Raw genomic sequence first — 24,836 nt, 5'->3', positions numbered from 1 at the left:
CCACCTGGCCTGGCCCCTGTGACTTCTTTAGCATACAAATGTCACCCTGCAACATTTCTTTGACAGACTGTGTGGGGAGGTGGGGAGAAGGGAGTCAACGTCTATCACCAATGGACACTATAGGGGGAAAAAGCAACCTTGTAAGAACATGTATAGGCAGGTTTTTCATGTTATTGTCATTTTAAAATCTCAGTAATTTCTTGTGTGTGTGGATAATATAAAATAAAATTTACCATTTAACAATTTTAAGTGTATAATTCATTGGAATTAAGTACATTCACCATATTGTGCAACCATTACCACTATCCATTTCCAGAAGGATTTCATCATCCCAAATAGAAACTCTGCACCCATTAAACAATCACTCCACATCCTCCCCTCACCTCCCACAGGTAACCACTATTCTATTTTCTATCTCTAAGAATTTGTTTATTCATATAAACAAATAAGTGGAATAATACAGTATGTGCCTTTATTTTTTTGAGATGGAGTTTTGCTCTGTTGCCCAGGCAGGAGTGCAGTGGTCCAATCTCGGCTCCACCTCCCGGGTTCAAATGATTCTCGTGCCTCAGCCTCCTGAGTAGCTGGGATTATAGCCACCCACCAACACGCCCAGCTAATTTTTATATTTTTAGTGGAGACAGAGTTTTGTCATGTTGGCCAGGCTGCTCTTGAACTCCTGACCTCATGTGATCTGCCCACCTCGGCCTCCCAAAGTGCTGGGATTACAAGTGTGAGCCACTGTGCCTGGCCCAGCATGTGTATTTCTATGTCTGGTTCATCTATGTATTAAAATTTCCTTCCTTTTTTTGTCTGAAAAATATGTCATTGTATGTATATACTACATTTTGTTTATCATTTGTTGATGGACATTCGGGCTGTTCCTACCTTTTTGGCAGTTATGAATATGCTGCTATGAACATTGGTGTATAAGTTCAAGTACTTGCTTTCAGTTCTTTTGGGTATATTCTTAGTAGTGGAGTTATTGGATCGTATGGTAATTTTATGTTTAACTTTTTGAGAAACTGCCAAACTGTTGTCCACAGTGGCTGTACCATTTTACATTACAATTCTACCAACAGTGCGCAACAAGAGTTTCAATTTCTCCACTGCTTATTTGCTGTATTTTTTTTTGTTTGTTTTTTTAAAATAATAGCTGTCCTAATGAGTGTAAAGTGTTATCTCATGGTAGTTTTGATTTGCACGTCCCTAATGACTAGTGATGTTGAGCATCTTTTCATGTGCTTATTGGCTGTTTTATATCTTCTTTGGAAAAATATCTATTCAAATCCTTTGCCCATTAAATTTTTTTTAGCGTCTCTTTTTAATATTTATGGATACAGCAGCAAAAATTATACCTAATTGTTACTGAGCTCTTACTATATGCCAAGCACTTTTTAACATATATTACCTCACTGAATCCCCATTTTACAGATGAGTAAAGTGAGGTTTACAGAATTTGAACCCAAGGTATGTCTCCTAAACCTGAGCAGCTCTGGCTTGTCTTCTTGGGCTTGGGGGTCTCACATGCATGTGTGCACAGACGCGCGCACGCACACACACGTTGTTATGGGGTAACAACTATCTTTCAAAATCAGTAACTTTTGGAAGGAACCCTATGCAAGAAGAGCCTAGAGAACAGATAAGGTAAATGTGATATTTACTTAGTGTCAATAAAGACATTAGTTCTCCAACAAATGTTGCCTACCTCTGAAAAGGGAATAGAGAATATGATTTGAACTTCAGGGACTGAGGGGAAGAGGTTCACCGAGAAGACTGAGTAAAGCATAAAAAACTACAGGTCACTAGCACCCAGAGGTATCTTTAATATGTCCATGAAATGACTTCTAGTTGTACATCAATGACCCAAGTTAAAATACAACATAAGAACTTGAAACAAACACTAGTGAATTACCTAAAGTTAATGTGAATCTTCTTCCCTGAGTCTTGTTTTGCTAACAATCATTTCTTTTTTGTTTCAGTCCACCTATGGTTAGGATGTTTGACCCTCCAAACCTCATGTTGAAATCTGATCCCCAATGCTGGGGGTGGGACTTGGGGAGAGGGTGAGTGAGTTCTCACTGTTAGTTTCTGTACCACTGGTGAAGAGCCCTCACTGTCCCCTGGCTCCTCTCTCTTCATGTGTCCTCTGCACAGGCTGGATCCTTTCACCTTCCCCAACGAGTGGAAGCAGCATGAGGCTCTCACCAGATGCAGCTGCTGGCACCATGCTTCCTATACAGCCTGCAGAACCATGAGCCAAATAGACCTCTTATCTTTTTAAATCATTCAGCCTCAGGTGTTTCTTAATAGCAGCACCAATGGACTAAGACGAGCCCTGTTTATTTCTGGATTTAACTTATTGTCAAGACCCCTAAAAATTTATCTCGAAAGCTTGTTCCTCTTTTCTATCTCTGCTAAGCAGAAATTGAAATACAAAATACGATTTCAATTCAAAATGAAAAGAAACTCATAAATACCAAAATTAAAAAAAGAAAACAGGAAAAAAGGAAGAATGAAATACTTCACTAGGCAAGCTTCTGGTTTTCCACAGATCAGCCCAATCATCTCAAATATGTCTTTGGATAAGATTCACCTGAGATCACCTCTTTCCCTTCCCCATGTGGAAGACACAGTATCGTGGCTGAAAACTCAAGGTGGTGAGGACATGGAGAGGTGAGGGAAGGTGGTGGGCTAACACAGGTATGAACCAGAGGCCTGGCAGTTGAGGATGGGAGTGGTGAAGGAGAGACAGAGGTGACAGGTGGAAGAGATAGCCAGTGCAGCTGGAAAACCAGTCACATGGAGCAAACAAGCAAACTGAGCAAAAAAATCAATATATTAAGAAAAATTGGCTTCTTGCTGTTGGAGGAGGTTACTAACAAACATGGAAGGGAAAATGCCAGAAAGAACACTGAGGTATTAGACTGTGGTTGGACGGATCACTATGAATCCATGATTTATACACATACACAGCTATATAAATACTTCTAGATGTAAATGTGTGTGAGTATATATGTGTGTACGTGTGTGTGTGTATATGTATGTATATGTATATGTACCCAAGTTTTCTCTACTGAGAGGGTTTAGAAGCAATGACATCTCAATAGCAGTGAGCACCTCATCTACCCAGATCCTGGATCCTAAGTTACCATCCTCTACTAAAAGGAACCAGGCAGGGCTCTTTGGCAAAATGGCTGATTCCAGGGCTGGGGCTGGGGTAGTACAAGATGAGTCTGGAAATCTTTTTGTGCCAGATCATAAGGAAATACTCAATGGATGATGGAAGTAAGTCAAGAGGACCAGGAGGAAGAACTCCCACTGGCCAAATCTAGATAGTTTTAGCATCAAAATAAATAATAGACTATAATCCATTGAATTATACAGGAATTCATGAGTCCAAACAGATATAAATAAAATAAATAAATGGGAGAAAGGGAAAGCTATTTCTTATAGAATGCCAACCCCTATGTATAAAAGAAATGACAGAAATAGACAGTGGCCATTTGATAACCATCATAGAGGTGGCTGACATAGGCAGGAGTCATTCCCACAAAATGTTCATTAATAAAAAGGAGGTGAACTAGAAGTGGAGAAACCCGGCAGATACTAACAGGAGCAGGTGACAGAGGTCAATGTCACCAGGGGTGGGAAGGGTAGTCATGGCGTGCCTCCCGAGAAGAGCAAGCGTGGCTTGAATTGGTTATGAGGGAATGCTGGATGGACCTAGGCTGAGAACTTACAGCTTGTACTCTTTAAAACTGACACAAGGTCATGAGGGACAGGGCAAGGCTGAGGAGATCGTCCAGACTGAAGGAGTCTGAAGAGACCTGACAAAGAAACAACACACGGATGTGGCAGGAATACCACAGCAACCATGTGTCTCCTCCCATGAATCCCAGTGCTCAGCACAAGACCTGGAACACAGAGGATACTGATTAAATATTTTCTCCATTCTGGAATGCAGAAAAAAGACATTGTTTGGACAGTTAGTGGAATTTGAATGGAGCATACTGGATTAGACAGTAGTGTTGTATCAAGGCTGATTTCCCGATTTGGAGAGTTCTATGTGGGTGATATAGGAGTGTCTAGAACACATACTCAAGTACTCATGGGTGATAGGATGTTACACACAGGTTGCTCTCAAAGTTCAGAAAAAACAAATGATAATGCATATAAAAACACAGAGAGGCTTAATATGGTGGCTCATGCCTGTAATCCCATCACTTTGGGAAGCTGAGGCGGGCAGATTGGTTGAGGCCAGCAGTTCGAGACCAGCGTGGGCAACATGGCGAAACCCTGTCACTACAAAAAATACAAAAATTAGCCGAGCTTGGTGGCAAGCGCCTGTAGTCCCAGCAACTCAGGAAGCTGAGGTGGGAGAATCGCTTGAGCCCAGGAGGCAGAGGTTGCAGTGAGCCAAGATTGCGCCACTGCACTCCAGCCTGGGGCACTAGAGTGAGACCTTGTCTCAAAAAACCAAAAAACACAGAGAGAGTAGGAAACGAAACAAATGAAGTAAAATGCCAATAATTGGGGAATCTGAGTGAAGAGAATATGAGAGTTCTTTGTACTGCTCTGGCAACTTTTCTCTAAGTTTGAAATTACTTCAGAGAAAATTATTTTCTAAAAATCACCTAAATACTAAGCAACCACTCTGGGGATACAATAAGAAGGAAATATAACTATTATCTGGTTTTCTAAACATTATTTTGGGTGTGAGACCTCAGGATCTGCTGGAAGAGGTGGGCTTTATAACCACAAAGACATAACATTTATAAGAAAACATATCAACAAGGGTGCACAAATGGAAGGTAACTTGAAAGGGAACAGCAGATTGAACACTGGCCCCAATCTGCCTCCGCATCAGTATTGTCTTAGAGTGTAAACACACCAAAGGCAAGGTCACAAACTTGCTTTGAAGAAGGGCTAGCTTAGTTATAAGGCAAAATAAAATTCTTAATAAATGCTTTAGATTGGGATAATAATGATGATTAAGATAATGATAGTTCCCATTAGCAGGGCTAATTATTCCTTAAGAATGATAAAAGTAATTATGCATAAATTTTCACCAGCTAACTGTGAAATTATTTTAGTATGTATAAAGAACATACTCAGCTCTGTGTGAAAAGCCAATTATATCTCTGTTAGAAACCTCAGGATGGCCGGGCGCGGTGGCTCAAGCCTGTAATCCCAGCACTTTGGGAGGCCGAGACGGGCGGATCACAAGGTCAGGAGATCGAGACCATCCTGGCTAACCCGGTGAAACCCCGTCTCTACTAAAAAATACAAAAAACTAGCCGGGCGAGGTGGCGGGCGCCTGTAGTCCCAGCTACTGGGGAGGCTGAGGCAGGAGAATGGCGTAAACCCGGAAGGCGGAGCTTGCAATGAGCTGAGATCCGGCCACTGCACTCCAGCCTGGGCGACAGAGCGAGACTCCGCTCAAAAAAAAAAAAAAAAAAAAAAAAAAGAAAAAAGAAACCTCAGGACACAGAATTCAAAACAGTTATACAGAAATTTGTCATTAAATTTTTGGGGAAAGATTAGGTTACATTATACCCAGTAGGTAGCTAAGATTTACCTACTAAGCACCAGGCACTGTTCTAAGTGCTTTAATGTGTTAACTTGCAGACCACTCCCTGAGGGGAACCACGGGGCCTGGGAGACTAGAACAGCTCCTGAGGAACCAGAACAGCCTACTCAGCCCTCAACTGGGCAACTGAGAAATGACCCAGTGGTCACAGCACTGTCATCCCTCTGCCTTAGCAGTTATCCCACTATATGGTGTTTGCTGTCTGCTGGATTCTGCTTGACTCATACTAGGCTGGAAGCCCTGTGAGGGCAGCAATTGCATCCCTCCTTTTCTCATGTGTCTTACTTAGTGCTTAGCACAATACCTAGGGCACAGAAGATACCAAATAAATATTTGTTGAATGAACAGGAATGAAGAAATAATAGACGGCAACGCATCTGTAGTCTCAGCAAATGTGCTCTGACTCGGCTGGAACAGCCTTGGGTGGGAGGGCAGCTCCTAAGGGGCTGCAGTGCCAGTTGGTCCGACAGCTGAGGGCTTGGGCTGGAGAACAGGACAGTTCTGACAACAATCTTGGTCCTTTACCTTGATTAAGCTTTTTTGAACAAAAATGTTAGTCATTTGGTTATTTATCTAAAAGGAATTTCATCCTTGATACTGAAACGCAATAGTAATAGATACAAACATGGTGGTTTTTTTTTTTTAAAAAAAAGGTATCTGAATGAGTATGTAGGGTTTTTTAATCTTTTTATTTTTTTGAGACAAGAGTCTTGCTCTGTCTCCCAGGCTGGAGTGCAGTGGCACAGTGTCAGCTCACTGTAACCTCCGCCTCTCCAGTTCAAGTGATTATCCTGCCTCAGTCTCTGGAGTAGCTGGGGACTACAGGCATGCGCCACCACGCCCGGCTAATTTTTGTATTTTTTGGTGGAGACGGGGTTTCACCATGTTGCCCAGGCTGGTCTTGAATTCCCGACCTCAAGTGATCCACCCTCCTCGGCTTCCCAGAGTGCTGGGATTACAGCCATGAGCCACTGCGCTGGGTCTAGTATTAGTCTTTTGACACAACAATTTTATGTATAAAGTGCCCTTTATAATTTATTAAAAATCCACGATAAAGTGGCTGCTAAACAAAATACTATTCCTAAATGTGAGTTATAAAAATATTAATATTTCTTCCCCTTTAAAGGAGAGACTAATGTGCAACATAGATTTTTTTTTTTTTTTTTGAGATGGAGTCTCTCTCTGTCGCCCAGGCTGGAGTGCAGTGGTGCGATCTCGGCTCACTGCAAGCTCCACGTCCCGGGTTCATGTCATTCTCCTGCCTCAGCCTCCTGAGTAGCTGGGACTACAGGCACCTGCCACCCTGCCTGGCCAATTTTTTGTATTTTTAGTAGAGACGGGGTTTCACCATGTTAGTCAGGATGGTCTCGATCTCCTGACCTCATTATCCTCCCACCTCAGCCTCCCAAAGCGCTGGGATTACAGGTGTGAGCCACCACGCCCGACCAGATTAAAAAGAAAATCCTACAGTGATAAAGGAAACTCGTTAAAAAGTTCTTACCATTACAACACCAATAACTGAGAACTACTTTTTTGATGTGAATAATGGCCAAGTTAAATGTTCTGGCCTATCAAAACAACTCTTGGTCACGAAGTAAGCTTTTCTGAACATGCAATGAAAAAATATATAAGCATGCAATCAACAAGCAATACATGATTGATTCTGCATTTATGACAAGGCCAGAGATGCAGATCTGAATGCTAAAATGTTCCCATTAGTCCAATTTTAATGGTTCCTATGTGTTCAGCCTATTTTCTGGAAAACATGAAGAAAGGATGGTCGGTACCTCAACTAGCCAACTAGCCTAGCTTCACCACCACTGGCCTCTACTCCAATTGAGTACAACTCTGGAATCAAACAGATCTCCAGACTTCCTGGCTGCATGTCCTGAGGCAAGTTACTTATCCTCTTCTGATCCTCAGCTTCCTCATTTGTAAACTGGAGACATCAGAAAAACATATTAAGTGCTTAGCAAAGCCCTTGCCATTTTAGCAGTTACCATTATTATTCCATGAAGGGAAAAATTCAATTTATTGAGATCCTACTATCTATGCTAGTCACTGCTGAGACTCCATACAACCTGATGGCTGCCTCTTAGGCTTCATTACGAAGAAATGCTTTGTGTTGTTCTTGTTTTGCTTTTTGTTGCCTAAGTATTGTTTAAAAGATGCCATATCTCCCTCTACTTGAAGGTTAACATACGTGTACCAACTCTGAGATGTCTAAGGATCTCACCAGCTGCTAGTCTTTCCCAATATTCTTCCTTAGTCCTGTTTGATTTGCTCACCTCCAAAAAGCATGTTATTAACTGGAAATCTTTCATGCAACTATTACCTTCAACCCAATTCAAACACAGACACTGCATCAGAATGGAGTCATATTTAATCCCAAGTCGTATTTAATCCCAACCTTCATCATATATCTAATCTAGTCTAAATATTCTATGAAGTGATAGTCCTTTAACTCCAGCAATGACAGCCCAGAGAACAATATTCTCAGCAATTGGTGACTGTGGCCCCAAGGAAAGAGCTGGGGCCTACTCATCCCACAGTCTGCCCCCAAATCTCCAAATGCAGTTTCCCACTGTGCCCACCCAACACTCCGGAGGCCACTGACAGAAAGGTAGCTGAAATGTCAAAAGAACATGAAACTGGCAATATATTTTGTGAAATGTCATGGTTCTTTCTGTTCTATGACAGTGTGATAATTGCAAAAATTTCAAAAGGTGGGAAAAAGGCTATGAACACCATCTCTTGGAGCAGAAGTATCAAAATGGTGACCTATGGTCCCTGATCGTAGATGTTCTGTTTGGGCTTGTACAGTGCTTTAAAAATATTTGAACCAGTTTTTAAAAATTAGGAGATTTCTCATTTTAAATATCTAGATTTCTGCCTTTTCTTAAAAAAATTAGATTTTACAATACTGAATCTGTCTGGCAATCTCTAGCTGAGGTGCACACTGACTGCTTGTGTGAGATGGCATGCACCCTCCAGTCACCATGCGTTTCTTCCATGTTCTTTTAAAATCCTGTGGGACAGACCTCTGCCGCCAACAGATAGCCTCTGCTACAGATGATAAAGTGCTACACAAATGTCATGCAACATATTCGAAAACTCTAAAGTTTTAAAAACTTTAGTTATTTAAAAGTCTGATTAGTTTTTACACTTGAGGCTCTGAACATACTTTCCTTTAAGGCAATGACCTTGGCAAAAGATTCTTTAAACCTGACCTAACAAGACAGCACCAATGCAGAAGGCAAAAGAGATTCACGATTTTCACGTTTTGGGTTATTCTGGTAACAAGCCACAGCAAAGGCCAGGCGCGGTGGCTCACACCTGTAATCCCAGCAACTTTGGGAGGCCAAGGCAGGCGGATCACAAGGTCAGGAGTTTGAGACCAGCCTGACCAATGTGGTGAAACCCCATCTCTACTAAAAAATACAAAAATTAGCCAGCGTGGTGGCACGTGCCTATAAGTCCCAACTACTAGGGAGGCTGAGGCAGGAGAATCGCTTGAACCAGGGAGGTGGAGGTTGCAGTGAACCGAGATCCTGTCATTGCACTCACTCCAGGATGACAGAGTGAGACTCCGTCTTTAAAAAAAAAAAAAAAAAAAGCCAGAGCAAGAAGATGTGAGAGGGAGAAGGTGCCAAAACCTGTCCTGCTAAAAAACAAACATTTATGGTTTGAAGAAAACAAAAGCTAAAACCCTTAATGTGGCAAGCCTAATAATTAGTTTTTCTGAAGAAAACAAAAGTTAAAAATCTTTAGGGTAACAAGCCTAATAATTAGTTTTTCTTCCCCTCTAAAATGCAAAGCATGCCCTTAGCGTGCATACACACAAATCCACACATGTACACCAAGGCACATCTTACAAATTCCGGAAGTACACCAGGGTTTTACTCCAGACTTGGAAAGAGTCCTCTCTCTGGAAAATGCAGACAGCTTAGTCATATGCTTTATTTTTTCTGTGATGCATCTCAGTTTGCAGTGATAGGTTTTGACTGCAGGGCTTCTTGATACGGGTAAGTTTAAAAAGGTTACTGAACTCTCTTCCCTGAAGAAATGGAAATACACTGTATGGATATTTCACAGGAGTGATGGGGGATAATTTTTTTACGTTCCTCTATGGTCTTTAAGATTCCCAACGAGATCAGTTACCTGACTGAATTCACTGTGCGGGACAACTATCAAGGGGTTGTAGGTACTGGTATTCTTATCATATTTATGTATTTTTAATTAAATTCTCTGATATCCCCTATTAGTATTTCAAAATAGATTTATTTTGAAAAAGCTACACTACATAAAGGACTGACGTTTTGGCAAAGAAGCAGGTAATAAGAGAATTCCTCCTCCCGCAAGTTTTCAAATGAATATTAATCAATGCTTTAAAAATGCCACCTATTGTACTGTAGAGCACATCTGCTTAAAAGTAGTTTACAGGTAATAGTTTCTAACTTTTCTTGGCTTTGCTGACACAGTTTAACATGCTCACGATGCATGCCAATCACCTCACTTTTACAGTGAGAAATGAGAATCTTCAAACTCAGTGGGATAATAATGCTGACTGTACTCCTATGGCATATTTTAACTCAAACAGGAGAGAAAATGCATGTGAAATGGTTTCCAACAAAGGCAAACTTAGCAGGTGAATCCACTGCAGAGGCCAAGCTGCAGCCCTCTGAGAGGTGAGGCCTGTATGGCCTCCTGACTCACCATTTAACCAACTGCTACCTCTGCAGTGCATGAAGAGAACCCCATCAACACCATTTCCCACACCTGCAATTAGGATTTTTTATGACAGTTTAATCTAGAGTACTTAAAAAAACCCTTAATTTAAGGAATACAACATACCAAACATACCTTATAAATTTTGTTTCTTTAAAAGAAAAATTGTACAGTCTTTTACATACACGTAAGATAAAATATATGAAAATCAAATTGCCTGAAATCGAGAGAATGATAAATAATGTCATACTGAATAGCTAGAGCTACACTGTCCAATAGTGCAACTTCTAGTCATATGTGGCTATTTAAAATACAATTAAACTGAAATTCAATTCCTCAGACACATTAACCGTATTTCAAGTGTTCACATGTGGCTAAGAGCTACTGTATTGAAGAATGCAGATACACAGAACATTTCCAGCAATGCAGAAAGTTCTATTGGACAGTGCTGGGGTAGAAGAAATACCCACAGGAAACATGTTGGTAACCAACAGCTTTCCATCACTGTATGGTATTAAAAAGTTACTTTTTTGTCTTGAAATAAATAAGCACCTTAATTCATTTCACTTTGAAGTCATGGATGAAAGCTGGTTTGAATGTCAGGATTCACTTACTGGTGACTGCCCACTAATAATACAACTTGACAACATAGTTTGAACACAGAGCCTTGTTCCCCCATGTTATTCATTAATTTAAGCTGATCACATATAACCACAGCTAGAAGCACACAGGCTTCTAGCCTGGAAATCTCATGTGCTTATTTGGAGAACTACTATTTTAAGCCCAAGGTAATGATTTTTTTCTTCCTTCACTCTCATTCCTTTTCCATGACAGTTTCCTAAAGTGAAAAGTCAAGCATCTTTGTTAATCCCAGAACTGCAAGTAACCAGATTTAGCTCTAAAGAGGCTTCCCACTATTGGAAAGTAGCATCAATACATATGTTAAGATACCACTCGACAGTATAGACACATCTTATGCTTGAAGAGAATGTATTCCAACAAGCTTGTCGGAAATTTCACCATCAAAAATAGGAGTCATGTAGGAGACCCCATGGATACATACAGAAGATAAATTAAATGAGAGGGGGTTAGTATAATATTTTAGAAGGCTAACCAAAGTGCTAAATGCACTGAAAAACCTAAAATCTGGAAGTCCTGGGACAGAGAGAGAGGAAGAAGTTGATCAGTGCTCAATCCTGAAGGGACTGGAGTCTGCCAGGACAGTCTGAAATGGGGTAGGCTAGGGCAGGGACAGCTCTGAGTCTTAGGGGAACCTCAGGACAGTGGGACATTTTTCTCTGGGGCCACTAGGTCAGGACCTGGTCATTCCTCTCCTGAATGAGATTTCCCCAAATTAAGATAACTGTGCAGAATATATTAAGATATATTCTGGTATAAATGTCCCTTCTCACATGAGAATTGACAACTAGGAATGGTGCATATCAGATTTTAGCCCTTGTGGTAAGAGAGCCAAAAAAAAAAAAAGGCCCTGAGAAGCTTCCCATGTCTAGGTGTTTGTAGGGGCAGAGTCACCATGGGGAGGAGGGCACAAGGTGCAGTGGAGGCAAGCCCAGAGTGGAAAAAGATTAACATTAAAGACAAGTGAAACCAATTTCCTGGTTTTGCTGTGCTTGGAACCTATCCAACTATTACTTGACAAAGAGGTTCTGTATAAAGTACTGTATAAAATGGTGGTAACATTGGCTTCTGCGGTTTAAGAAGATGCTTGCTTGCTTTCTCTTTCTTTCTTTTACACGTAACTAAATTATCATCAGAGGATACTATATTTTAAACAACAACTGAGTTCTGGTGGAATTTTTCAAGGGCTATAAAGGAACTAAGACAACGGGGGAAAGATGCAACATGGGATGACAGAAGTGAGCCCACTCTTGGCCAGTGTGGTAGCTCATGCCTGTAATTCCAGCACTCTGGGAGGCTGAGGCAGGAGGATTGTGTGAGGCCAGGAGTTGGAAAAGAGCCTGGGCAATGGTTTGAGACTGTACCTCTACAAAAATAAATAAATAAATAAATAAATAAAAATTAGCTCAGTGTGGTGGTGTGCACCTGTAGTCCCAGCTACTCAGAAGGTCGAGGCTGGAGAATAGCTTGATCCCAGGAGTTTGAGACTGCTGTGAAATTATTGTGTCCCTGCACTCCAGCCTGGGTGATGACAGGATGACAGAGCGGGATCCTGTCTCCAAACAAACAAACAAACAAACAAAACCAAAAAAGAGAGAGAGAGAAGTGAATCTACACTGAACCTAAAAGATCTAAATATTTTTTCAATATTTTGATATAAAATCTTTACACACAGTACAAGGAAAATGTTGGAAAGGGACAGGCAGAAAAACACTGAGAGAAAAATAGATATTCTGATTTTGCCAAAACCATCTATGCTAAATATAGGTAACGGCAAAAGGAACCAGCTAGCTATGAGATAAGCAACACAATCTTTAAGTGGAAATGCCACTAAGTGCTGCTGCATTTATCTAGGAGCTGCCTCAAGTTTGATAGTGTCTGATTAACAATCAAATAAGGAGTTGTTTTTTTTTTTTTTTTTTTTTTTTACCTTTAAGAGAGGTGCCAATTTTAAAACGAAGATGATGTAAATCCACCCACAAGAATATTTAAAATAGAAAGTAATCAAATAGATGGAGTAGGGTGGAGGATTTTAGACATTCAGCTTTTAGGGGGGACAAAGGATACTGAACGTAACTCAATGGCCTTTGCTAACTGAGCTGCAATGTCACTGTGGACAGGGCACTGGGGCTAGACGACAGGATGGCACAGCTTTGATCCAAGCGCAGGGCCCAAGGAAGAAATGACATGCCTCTGACACAGCATCTCATCTCCTTATCTGAATGATGGGGGTAAGAAGCTGCCTTTCTGCCTCACCATGACACCATGTTCACAGATGGCGCACACTGGGAAGTCCACAACACAGCCATCAGGGATAACACAGAAGGCGTGCGGCCACAGGAGACACGCCAACCAGGGAAGCGGCCTCAGAGGCGGGAAAAACACGAGCACACTGTGACCCAGCTGGAGGACCCAGCAGGGAGGAAAAACCCCAACAACCAAAACACGATCGGGAGCGGGAGCATTAGGACATTATGTATCTGGTGTTTTGGCTTCTACAAGAGTGGAAAGGAGGAGGGAAAGAAGAAGAAAGGAAAACTGTTCTCTCTCTGAAGGAAGTGGCACTCCTCTGCACAGCAGCTGCTGGCTGCTCTGTAAGGGTTTCAGGAGCTGCTCAGTGAAAACCTGCATGCTGGAGACCTTGAGTTCTCTCTCGATAACTGCCACCTTGTTCTCATATATCCTTCTCACTTCATCTTCACAACAACTGCCGTATAGCAGACAGGGCAGATATCAGTATTACTATTTTACAGATGAGAAAAACAAGACTCGGAAAGTTGAAGTGCTTCATCCTAAGTCACAAGGTAAATATTAAAGCTCAAACTCATCAACCCTTCACCTAAATTTTCGGTGCTAAGCCTCCATGTTCTAGAATACTGAGTCCTAATTACCTAGAAAAGAATAAAACTGTCCAGGTGAGGTGATACTTTTGAGGAATCCCACGAAGAGCTGTTGGCACTGTTTCCTCAGGTGGGAATAATTTGGCCTCTGAGGCGATCTCCCTGACGGCTCTCTGAGGAGACCTCCCTGACGGCTCTGTGAGGAGACCTCCCTGACGGCTCTGTGAGGAGATCTCCCTGACGGCTCTGTGAGGAGATCTCCCTGACGGCTCTGTGAGGAGACCTCCCTGACGGCTCTGTGAGGAGACCTCCCTGACGGCTCTGTGAAGCGACCTCCCTGACGGCTCTCTAAGGAGATCTCCCTGACGGCTCTGTGAGGAGATCTCCCTGACGGCTCTGTGAAGCGATCTCCCTGACGGCTCTGTGAGGAGACCTCCCTGACGGCTCTGTGAAGCGACCTCCCTGACGGCTCTCTGAGGAGACCTCCCTGACGGCTCTGTGAAGCGACCTCCCTGACGGCTCTGTGAAGCGACCTCCCTGACGGCTCTCTAAGGAGATCTCCCTGACGGCTCTGTGAAGCGACCTCCCTGACGGCTCTCTAAGGAGATCTCCCTGACGGCTCTGTGAGGAGACCTCCCTGACGGCTCTGTGAGGAGATCTCCCTGACGGCTCTGTGAAGCGACCTCCCTGACGGCTCTGTGAGGAGACCTCCCTGACGGCTCTGTGAGGAGACCTCCCTGACGGCTCTGTGAGGAGACCTCCCTGACGGCTCTGTGAAGCGACCTCCCTGACGGCTCTGTGAAGCGACCTCCCTGACGGCTCTGTGAGGAGACCTCCCTGACGGCTCTGTGAAGCGACCTCCCTGACGGCTCTCTAAGGAGATCTCCCTGACGGCTCTGTGAGGAGACCTCCCTGACGGCTCTGTGAAGCGACCTCCCTGACGGCTCTGTGAAGCGACCTCCCTGACGGCTCTGTGAGGAGACCTCCCTGACGGCTCTGTGAGGAGACCTCCCTGACGGCTCTGTGAGGAGACCTCCCTGACGGCTCTGTGAGGAGACCTCCCTGACGGCTCTGTGAGGAGACCTCCCTGGCGGCTCTGTGAGGAGACCTCCCTGGCGGCTCTGTGAGGAGATCTCCCTGACGGCTCTGGCCCACAGTATGAAGCACATGCCCACTACAGACCCTTCCCAGCAACTCCACCCCAGTGTGAGGCAGTTTGATTCCTTGGGTCTCTCTCTTAAAAAAAAAAAAAAAAAAAACCAAGGTCAGTCATGCTTCTTCAGTGCAATGATTTCAGATCTTCCTCTGCCTTAAGGCAGGCTCCTCAAGCTTCCTCTTACCTAGTCATCAGCAAAGACGCTGGATTTTGGACAGAGCACCAGAAATTCCACAGTACCTTTGCTTCGCAGTTTAAGGGAACGCTAAGGCTTTCATTCCTCAAGAATGAAACAATGGCTCTTGGAGTTAGAAAAGAGATGCTGAGATTGGGTTAGGCTTCAAGTCAACTAAGTAGTAAAGTAAATTAAAATCAAGAAGGGAATGTCACAAAAATTACAGCACAACACATAGGTATCTTAGATCATTTCTCAAACCTTGGAATTCTTAAAATTATTTGAGAAGCCTAATAAATATTCAGATTCCCTGGTCCCACTCTCAGACATTCTGTATCAAGTATAAGGTGGGTCCTGCAATATGCGTTTTTAATAAGCTCTCTGGGTAACTCTGGTCCAAATAGCGCATACATCCTAGTTTGAGAAAGAGTCTTAGAACTTTTAAGGAGAAAGGCTAATTGGAAGGATTCATCTCAGAGCACTTGAGCAGTAAAAAAACAGAGAAGCAATGTGTTGCAGATAAGCACCTAGGGCCCACAATTGATGTGTACATCTGATGTACCGATAATTTAGCAGGAGAATCATATCCTAATATGAATATGGCATGGTGGAACTGCTGAGGAGGAAAAGCACCTATGGATCTTATGCAGGCATTTTCCACTCCATAGGGGAGTAAGGGAAGTCAGCACAACAACAGTTAAAAACATCATGTTTACATCAGGTTTTCTTTTTTTTGTTTTGTAGAGATGAGGTCTCACTATGTTGCCCAGGCTGGCATTGAACTCCTGCCTCAGCCTCCCAAAGTGCTGAGATCACAGATGTGAGCCACTGTGCCCGGCCGTCATCATGTTTTTAAAGGGTGAGAAGGTGGCAGCTCTGATGCAGCAGAAAGACCTGGGATTTAGAATCCAATCCTGACGCTGCCATTTGTTGGGTGTGCAATAGTCACTTTGCTGCTGTAGCTTCCAAACTCTAAATGGAGGCTACAACCTACCTATCTCAAGGCATGGTTGTTAAGAGAGAATGATCATAACATACTTTAATAAAGCCCTCTGTAAACTATAACATATCAAACAAAAACCAATACTATTATAAAAAACTGGAGGTTACTTTCTTAAACACTAATTACAAGATTTTTGTAAGCATCCTGCTGAAAAGTTGGTAAGAATGGTTAATTCAGTGTCACAAAGCCCAGCATCAAGCCAGAAGGGGGCGGGACACAGCTGACTTGTTTTGCCAGAGCTTCTGTTTGTTCATCTATATGGTCTCTTGGAAAGGAAAAAGGTGGATGTGTTATTAGCTATGTTAGGTCAAGGAAAAGCATTTGAGCATACAGATCACAATTCTTTTTTTCTTTTCTTGCTTCTGTGTATTGATTCAAATTTTTTCATTAATATCCTGCTGATCAAGGTATCACACTAGTTGATGGGTGGATCCTTATACGTCATAAGAGAACACCATCGGATCACTTTTTAGTTTCACAATGTACATGATGACATTTATGTGACTAGCATTCCACTGCGTAGAGAATTAAAATGGCAATCAATGATGCATGTCCCATAGAGCTTCTTTTTTTTTTTTTTTTTTGAGACGGAGTCTCGCTCTGTCACCCAGGCTGGAGTACAGTGGTGCGGTCTCGGCTCACTGCAAGCTTCACCTCCTGGGTTCATGCCATTCTCCTGCCTCAGCCTCCCAAGTAGCTGGCGCCCGCCAGTGCCGTACTACAGGCGCCCGCCACCACGCCCGGCTAATTTTTTGTATTTTTAGTAGAGACAGGGTTTCACTGTGTTAGCCAGGATGGTCTCGATCTCCTAACCTCATGATCCACCTGCCTCCCAAAGTGCTGGGATTACAGGCGTGAGCCACCACGCCCGGCCCATAGGGCTTCTTAAAAGGAAATATACCTCATGTGAAAAAAGTACAGTCTAGTCTGAAAAGGTTATATAGGCTACACCCTAGCACATCATGTGCAGGTACAGAAAAACAAGGGAAATGAGCAAAGAAAGTGGGCAGGGCAGCGGGGTGGAGCAGGAGTCCAAATTCACATGTAATGTGATTAAAGTGAAGAATTCTTGTTCACTTTAGAGGGGAATATGATGTAAAAAGAAACTAAGAAATGATAGTAGTGTGAAAATAATTTGAACATTACTACAAGAAAGCGAGATATATGTGATTAAGCAGTTATTTCTAAGGTCAATTTCCTTATGCATTAATTATACAGTTCCCACCATTAAAGTAAGCAGAGCTGAATATTAAGGAAAATAAAGATATTTTTAAGATGCTTCAGGAAATCGAAGAATAGAAGTCATATGTGATGTTGTACAGAACAAATTGAATTATAGCTAATATGAAACTCCAAGGCAGGAAAAATAGCATTTGGCTAAGAGAAGGGGCCAGGGAACAGGTGACAGATAGCAAGCACTGGCCTCTGAGGGGCCACAGCAACAGGCTTTTCAAGGTGACAGATAGTAAGCACTGGCCTCTGAGTGGCCACAGCAACAGGCTTTTCACATTAGCTGTTGAAGACACAGGGCAGGGATGGAGGGCACCTACTGCTCTAAACAAAAGCATGAATAAGGAGTTCTGTGCAAAGAAAAAGAGAATGAGGAGAAAAGAACTATGATCCTAGGACAGCAGAAAAGCTGAAGTCCAATTACAATGGGAAGAGTAAGTCATCAACAGTGCATATGTAAAAACAAGAGGATCCAAGAGACGATGGGAAGACAATAAAATATACTGTACTAAATTCTTCAGAAAATGATATGCCTTTTCTTTTTCTTTTTTTTAAGCAGGTAAATAAAATGATATGTTAATGTTAGCAGAAACTGAGTCACTCTGGTTGCAGAGAAACAATTCTGAATACGCAAATGTAATGAGTACATAACAAATTACTGTAAAACTCAAATGTGATAATGTATGTGAAACCGTCTGTTATGTGTTAAGTCCTTTGCATCTGGCAGGCAGTGTGGCTGTGGAGGATGACACCAGGTCCCTGTACCTACAGAGACATTTAATAGCTTTGCAAGCCAACCAGTTTCAATGATCTACCCAGGAAATCCTGGCAAATGTTGCTAACAAAAACTTGACTAATAGAATTGCTTGATTTGAGTTGTAAGGCATTTTTGATGTACCTGTCTACCTGCTTTGGCAGATGTGCTCATAAGCCAAGGAGTGGTCACTAAGCGGAACGGAGGAAGCAGAGCCCACGAAGAATCTATCAATTGGTGGATTAGCACTCAGACAATATCTGACTATATTGGCAAAGTGATTGGATACTTCATAGTGAACAATATTTTGACTTCATGTACCTAGCACTTAATTACTGAAAGTACATACTTACCTATTTAAGAATGTAAATGAGTTACTACTAGGAAGAAGTTTTAGGTCATTGGAGACTATTGGAAGATAAAATTATGAGTTGTTGGTTAAAATGAAAAGGAAAAGGTATCTACACAAAAGTATGGGAGGAAGAAATATCACAGTCCTTGCTTATCTGGAGTTTCACTTTCTGTAGTTTCTGTTACACCTAGTCAACCACAGTCCAAAAATATTAAATGGAAAATTCCAGAAAGAAACAATTCTTAATTCTTAAGTTGTACACTGTTCTCAGCAGCATGATGAAATCTCATGCTGTCCCAATCTATCCCACCTAGGACACAAATCTTCCCTTTGTCCAGTGTATCCATACTGTATATGCTACTGGCCCGTTAATCACTTAGTAGCTAACTTGGTTATTAGTGCTTGTGTTCAAGTAACCCTTATTTAAAAACGGCCCCAAAATGCAAGAGTAGTGATGCTGGCAATTCAGATATGCCAAAGAGGAGCCATAAAGAACTTCCTTGAAGCGAGACAGTAAAAGTTCTCAGCTTAATAACGAAACAAAACAAACTGTATGCTGAAGTTGCTAAGACCTACAGTAGGAACAAATCTTCTATCTGTGAAATTGTGAAGAAGGAAAAATAAATTTGTGCTAGTTTTGCTGGTGAACCTCAGACTGCAAAAGTTGCGGCCACAGGCCGGGCGCAGTGGCTCAAGCCTGTAATCCCAGCACTTTGGGAGGCCGAGACGGGCGGATCACGAGGTCAGGAGATCGAGACCATCCTGGCTAACACGGTGAAACCCCGTCTCTACTAAAAAAAGTACAAAAAAACTAGCCGGGCGAGGTGGCGAGCACCTGTAGTCCCAGCTACTCGGGAGGCTGAGGCAGGAGAATGGCGTAAACCCGGTAGGCGGAGCTTGCAGTGAGCAGAGATCCGGCCACTGCACTCCAGCCTGGGTGACAGAGCGAGACTCCGTCTCAAAAAAAAAAAAAAAAAAAAAAAAAAAAAAGTTGCGGCCACAGGGCATGATAAATGCTTAGTAAATATGTAAAAGACATTACATTTGTGGGTGGAAGACATAAACAGAAACGTATTTCAGCAGCAATCGGGTTGTGTGCTATCCACGGTTTCTGGTATCCAGTGGGGGTTTTGGAGTGTATTCCCCTTGAATAAGAGGGAACTACTGTATAGGTTTAAAATGATGACTTGGGCCAGGTGTGGTGGCTCATGCCTGAAATCTTAGAATTTTGGGAGACTGAGGCAGACAGATCGCTTGAGCTCAGGAGTTTGAGAGCAGCCTGGGCAACATGATAAAACCCCGTCTCTACAAAAAGTACAAAAAAATTAGCTGGACGGGGTGGCACGTGCCTGTGGTCCCAGCTACTTAGGAGGCTGAGATGGGAGGATTGCTCAAGTCTGGGAGGCTGAGGCTGCAGTGAGCCGTGATTGCACCACTGCACTCCAGCCAGGGTGACAGAGCAAGAGGCCGTCTCAAAAACAAAACAAAAATGCAGATGCCCAGAGTTTAGTGTGCTAGATACGAACAAGATATCAGAAAAATATAACTGAGTTTCAGACCACATCCACACCATCTGAACCTCCATGAGAACTCGGATTATAGGACTTCACCATTTAATCAGTCTTCTCTTTAACAACACTGCATATCTGGGGTATGTTTTCCACTATTAACCCAGTTCCTACAGTCAATGTGAGCTTTATCTCAGCTATATTGATATGACCTGGAACTCTGACCTGGAACTCCTTAGCCATAACAAACATGTGAATCAGAAAAGCTGACTAGTGTTTGTTAGTGTTGACATTATTTTATTTTAGTCTATATAAACACTTACCTCTTTGACGCTATGTGTTACTGCCCATATTAGAAAAACTCTTGACATCACCTGGAAAGAAGTCAGGACAACAGAAGATGGAACAATTCCTGAAAGAAATTTTAGGATGGACAAATAAATGTATTGTACTAAGTTTCAATATATAATACATTTTCTAAAACATTATAATTTAAATGTTTAGAGCCAAAATGATCTTGAATAACTGAAAGGTGTGTCTATATTGCTATACAGACTAAGTTTTCAATGTAGTCAGTATTAAAACAAAGTTTTCTCCCTAAAAACAATAATATTTTTAATGGTATTACAAAACCATGGGATCCAGGTGCCTTTCTTAACCCTCTCAGAAACCACTGACCAAGTACAGTATTTTTTACACTAACTGTATAGACGGAGAAAGCAAAAGCACTACCTAATCTTTAAAATAAGACTCATTTTACAATATGGGTTTCAAAACAAATAGGCAACAAAGGATGAGAAATCAATCCTATTCGTGTCTAATGAGTGCTGGAAGCTCATGGACATCAGACTTGATACACTATCTAATGGTTAAGTTAGGTAGCTTTTATATATTTTGCCAACAAGCATAACAATATAAAAGACTATTTTTTAAATATTTTTTAATTTTTAAAATCACCTTGTTCATTACAAGCCCTGGCACAATTATCCTCCCAATGTCCTCGAGTTGTAACACTGGAGTCACCTTTGATTATTTTATTTATTTGTTTTTTGAGACAGAGTCTCACTCTGTCACCCAGACTGGTGGGCAGTGGTGTAATCTCGGCTCACTGCAACCTCCACCTCCCAGGTTCAAGGGATTCTTGTGCCTCAGTCTCCCAAGAAGCCAGGACTACGGGAACATGCCACCATGGCTGGCTAAGTTTTTGTATTTTTGGTAGAAATAGGGTTTCACCATGTTGGCTGGGCTGGTCTTGAACTCCTGACCTCAGGTGATCCACCCGCTTTAGCCTCCCAAAGTGCTGGGATTACAGGTGTGAGCCACTGCTCCTCACCATGGTAGCGTACACCTCTAGTCCTATATCTAGGGAGGCTAAGGCAAGAGGATTGCTTGAGTTTGGGAGGTTGAGGCTGCAGTGAGCTGTGATCGTGCCACTGCAATCCAGCCTGGGTGACAGAACGAGGTCCTGTCTCAAAATAAATAAATGAGTAAAAGTAAATAAATACGCAAATAAATGTATAAATGAATTACAAAACCTGGTTATATAATTGTGTAATACAGCTAACAAAGCTAATCAGTAAGTCAAACATTTAGTGAATATATTTAGCCAGATCACACTTAGATGGGACAATATGCAGCTGTGGATTTCCTCTAGAAACCAATCTTTTTTAAAAAAAAAAAAAAAAATATATATATATATATATATTTTGAAGATCGAAAGCTCATACACTGCAAAACAAGGCTTATGTTTTAAGCTATTCTTGTAAAATAATGTTAAATGGCAGAATTGTACTCTTCCATATTTCTATTATAACAGACCTATTCTGAAAATTATATTTGGCTTATTAACATGTTAAGTTTCATTTTGCTGGGAGAGGAGGATTAATGAGGTTGAAGCAATAACTACCTAGGCACCTGTAAGGAAAGCACCCATATAGAGGGAGCCTTTGATTTCTTTGATTTCAAACAACAATAAAAAAAAAAAGTAAAAATAAAAGAACTGAGAATTAAAGGATTTCTTTTTTTTTTTTTTAAGAGACCAGGTCACCCAGGTTGGAGTACATGACGCCATCATATCTCTTACTGCAGCCTCACACTCCTGGGCTCAGGCCATCCTCTCGCCTCAGCGTCCCAACTAGCTGGGACCACAGGTGCGCCATCATGCCCAGGTAATTTTTTAAAGGTTTTGTAGAGACAAGGTCTTGCTATGTTGCCCAGGCTGGTTTTGAACACCTAGGCTCACACAATTCTCCTGCCTTGGCCTCCCAGAATGCTAAGATTACAGGCATGAGCCACCATGCCCAGCCAAGAGTAACTTTTTGTTTGTTTATTTTTAAATAGACTTTCGCTCCTGTTGCCCAGGCTGGAGTGCAATGGTGCGATTTTAGCTCACTGCAATCTCTGCCTCCCGGGTTCAAGTGATTCTCCTACCTCAGCCTCCCGAGTAGCTGGGATTATAGGCACGCACCACCACGCCCAGCTCATTTTTGTGTTTTTAGCAGAGACGGGGTTTCACCATGTTGGCCAGGATGGTCTCGATCTCTTAACCTCGTGATCCGCCCACCTCAGCCTCCCAAAGTGCTGGGATTACAGGTGCTAAGAGTAACTTTAAACAAATGGAACTAGAAGGTCTAGGGGCAAAAACTGCAATTCAGCTGAACACAGGTTTATTCATTATTCCCTCTCTACTATAAATCACCCTTCTCTAGGGAATATAAATTTGTATTTGTCTCCCTTTCAAAAATGCGATACATAAATTAACAGTGTTTTTCTTTTCTTTTTTTCTTTTTTTATGAGACAGTCTCGTTCTGTTGCCCAGGCTGGAGTGCAGTGGCATGACCTTGGCTCACTGCAACCTCTGCCTCCCAGGTTTAAGCAATTCTTGTGCCTCAACCTCCTAAGTAGCAGGGATTACAGGCATGTACCACCATGCGTGGCTAATTTTTGTATTTTTGTTAGAGGCGGAGTTTCACTATATTGGCCAGGCTGGTCTTGAACTACTGACCTCAGGTCATCCATCCGCCTCGGCCTCCCAAAGTGCTGGGATTACAGGTGTGAGTGAGCCACACCTGGCCAAGAGTGTTTTTCTTAAAAATGCTTTAGTATCCACACACACACACAAAACATTTATTATTTAGTGTATTTCTCATCAGCCTTCTAAGTATATTTTAAAACAGTTTAACTTCTACTGTTTATATTGTCTTTTGCTTTTCTCATTTAACATTTTAAGAATTTTCTATCTTCTCTTCTTCAAAAGATTTTAGCTTAAATCATGATATTCCTTTGAGTGAACATGTTTGTTTATTCTCCTTCTGTGGGACATTTAAATTGCCTCGAATTTCTTGATACTATAAATGAAGTAATGAAGCATTACAAATAACACTCAAAAGTTGAGGCTTAGACCTTTTTTTAAAAAAAGGATTATTTCCTTGGGACATTTTCCCAGAAGTAGAAGTACTAGGTCAAATGGCATGAATGTTTTTAAGGCTCTTGAAATATATTGCGAAATTGCTTTCCAAGAAGTTTATTATCAATTTATACTTCTACCAGCAATATACAAAAGTGCCTATCTTAGCATGCCCTTGGCAGAAAATTTAAATCTTAATACGTAATGAACGAAAAGCTGATCATACTTTCTAATTGACGTAGACATCAAGATGTTTCTGGTCTTGCCTGCAGGTGCTCCTACCATCTCTATCCAGTGAACTCGCCTACTTAGACACCTTAATTTCCCCCAAATCATGTCATTCAGACCAACTCTCACTTAGTTTCTCTGTAGCATAGACAACTACTTCAACCAGTCACCCAGCAAACAGCAGTTCAGGCCCTCATGTGACAGCACAATCTCAAAATGCCTGCTCTAACGGACCAGTCAAAAGGCCAAGAGCTCTATCCTTAAAATTAAGCTAAAGAACAGAAGGCCACATAGACGGGCCATTATTATCTTAGCTCTGAATAGAAATGGCATCACCAGCTTGGGCTTATCATTATTATCAGGTGAATTTCATAAGAAAATGTCAAAAAAAGGCTGGGTGTAATGGCTCACGCCTGTAATCCCAGCACTTTGGGGGCCTGAGGTGGGCGGATCACCTGAGGTCCGGGGTTTGAGACCAACCTGGCCAACATGGTGAAACTCCGTCTCTACTAAAAATACAAAAATTAGCAGGGCGTGATGGCAGGCGCCTATAATCCCAGCTACTTCAGAGGCTGAGGAAGGAGATCTCTTGAACCCGGGAGGCGGAGTTTACAGTGAGCCAAAAATGCACCACTGCACTCCAGCCTGGGGGACAGAGTAAGACTCCGTCTCAAAAAAAAAAAACCACTGTCAAAAAGTATTAATATTATCTTATTTGCCATAGGAATAGTATACAGTATAATGTCTGCCCTATCACTCAAACCTCTCATACAGGTAGGAAATTTGTTTTAGAGCTCAATGTTAAGATTGCTCCTTTCCAATAAGAATTATATAACTCAGTCACCCTCTTTAATTTGGTAGCCAGAAACTTTCATGCCAGATTTGAAGCATACTATAGTGTGATATTTTGTGTATGAGCTACCACAAATCCTTGTAGAATGTGGAATATAGATAGACAAGACAGACTAGATTCTCTCTTTTTTTTTTTTTTTTTTTTATTAGACAGGGTCTCACTCTGTTGCCCAGACTAGAGTACAGTGGCACAATCATAGTTCACTATGGCCTCAACCTTCTGGACTCAAGCAATTCTCCTGCCTCAGACTCCCAAGTAGCTGGGACTACAGGCATGTGCTACCACGCCCAGCTAATTTTTGTATTTTTAGCAGAGACAGGGTTTCACCATGATGCCCAGGCTGGACTTGAACTCCTAAGCTCAAGAGATCT

At 42.0% G+C, this 24,836-nt stretch overlaps 1 protein-coding gene and 1 long non-coding RNA gene across 5 annotated transcripts in view; both read right to left on the bottom strand.

Annotated features, from left to right (window-relative positions):
* HACD2 (3-hydroxyacyl-CoA dehydratase 2) overlaps nucleotides 1-24,836 on the bottom strand; it is a 96,188-nt gene that overhangs the window by 18,793 nt on the left and 52,559 nt on the right. The window contains exon 4 of the mRNA XM_050781814.1: nucleotides 20,302-20,390. Within this exon, the coding sequence (XP_050637771.1) occupies nucleotides 20,302-20,390 (89 nt within the window). The remainder of the gene's footprint in view (nucleotides 1-20,301; nucleotides 20,391-24,836) is intronic.
* On the bottom strand, nucleotides 9,197-20,277 carry LOC126949187 (uncharacterized). Of its 4 annotated transcripts, XR_007723602.1 has the most exons (4): nucleotides 14,759-20,277; nucleotides 14,434-14,633; nucleotides 14,284-14,333; nucleotides 9,197-14,133 (listed from the first exon to the last, which is right to left on the bottom strand). It is a non-coding gene; the product is annotated as an uncharacterized LOC126949187 (long non-coding RNA). The 4 variants fall into 4 exon arrangements; XR_007723603.1 differs by lacking the exon at nucleotides 14,284-14,333; XR_007723606.1 differs by lacking the exon at nucleotides 14,284-14,333 and having other exon boundaries at nucleotides 9,197-14,083.

Source organism: Macaca thibetana, chromosome 2 (genome assembly GCF_024542745.1).
Source record: "Macaca thibetana thibetana isolate TM-01 chromosome 2, ASM2454274v1, whole genome shotgun sequence".
NCBI lineage: Eukaryota > Metazoa > Chordata > Mammalia > Primates > Cercopithecidae > Macaca > Macaca thibetana.
This window is presented reverse-complemented; position numbering and strand designations above follow the sequence as displayed.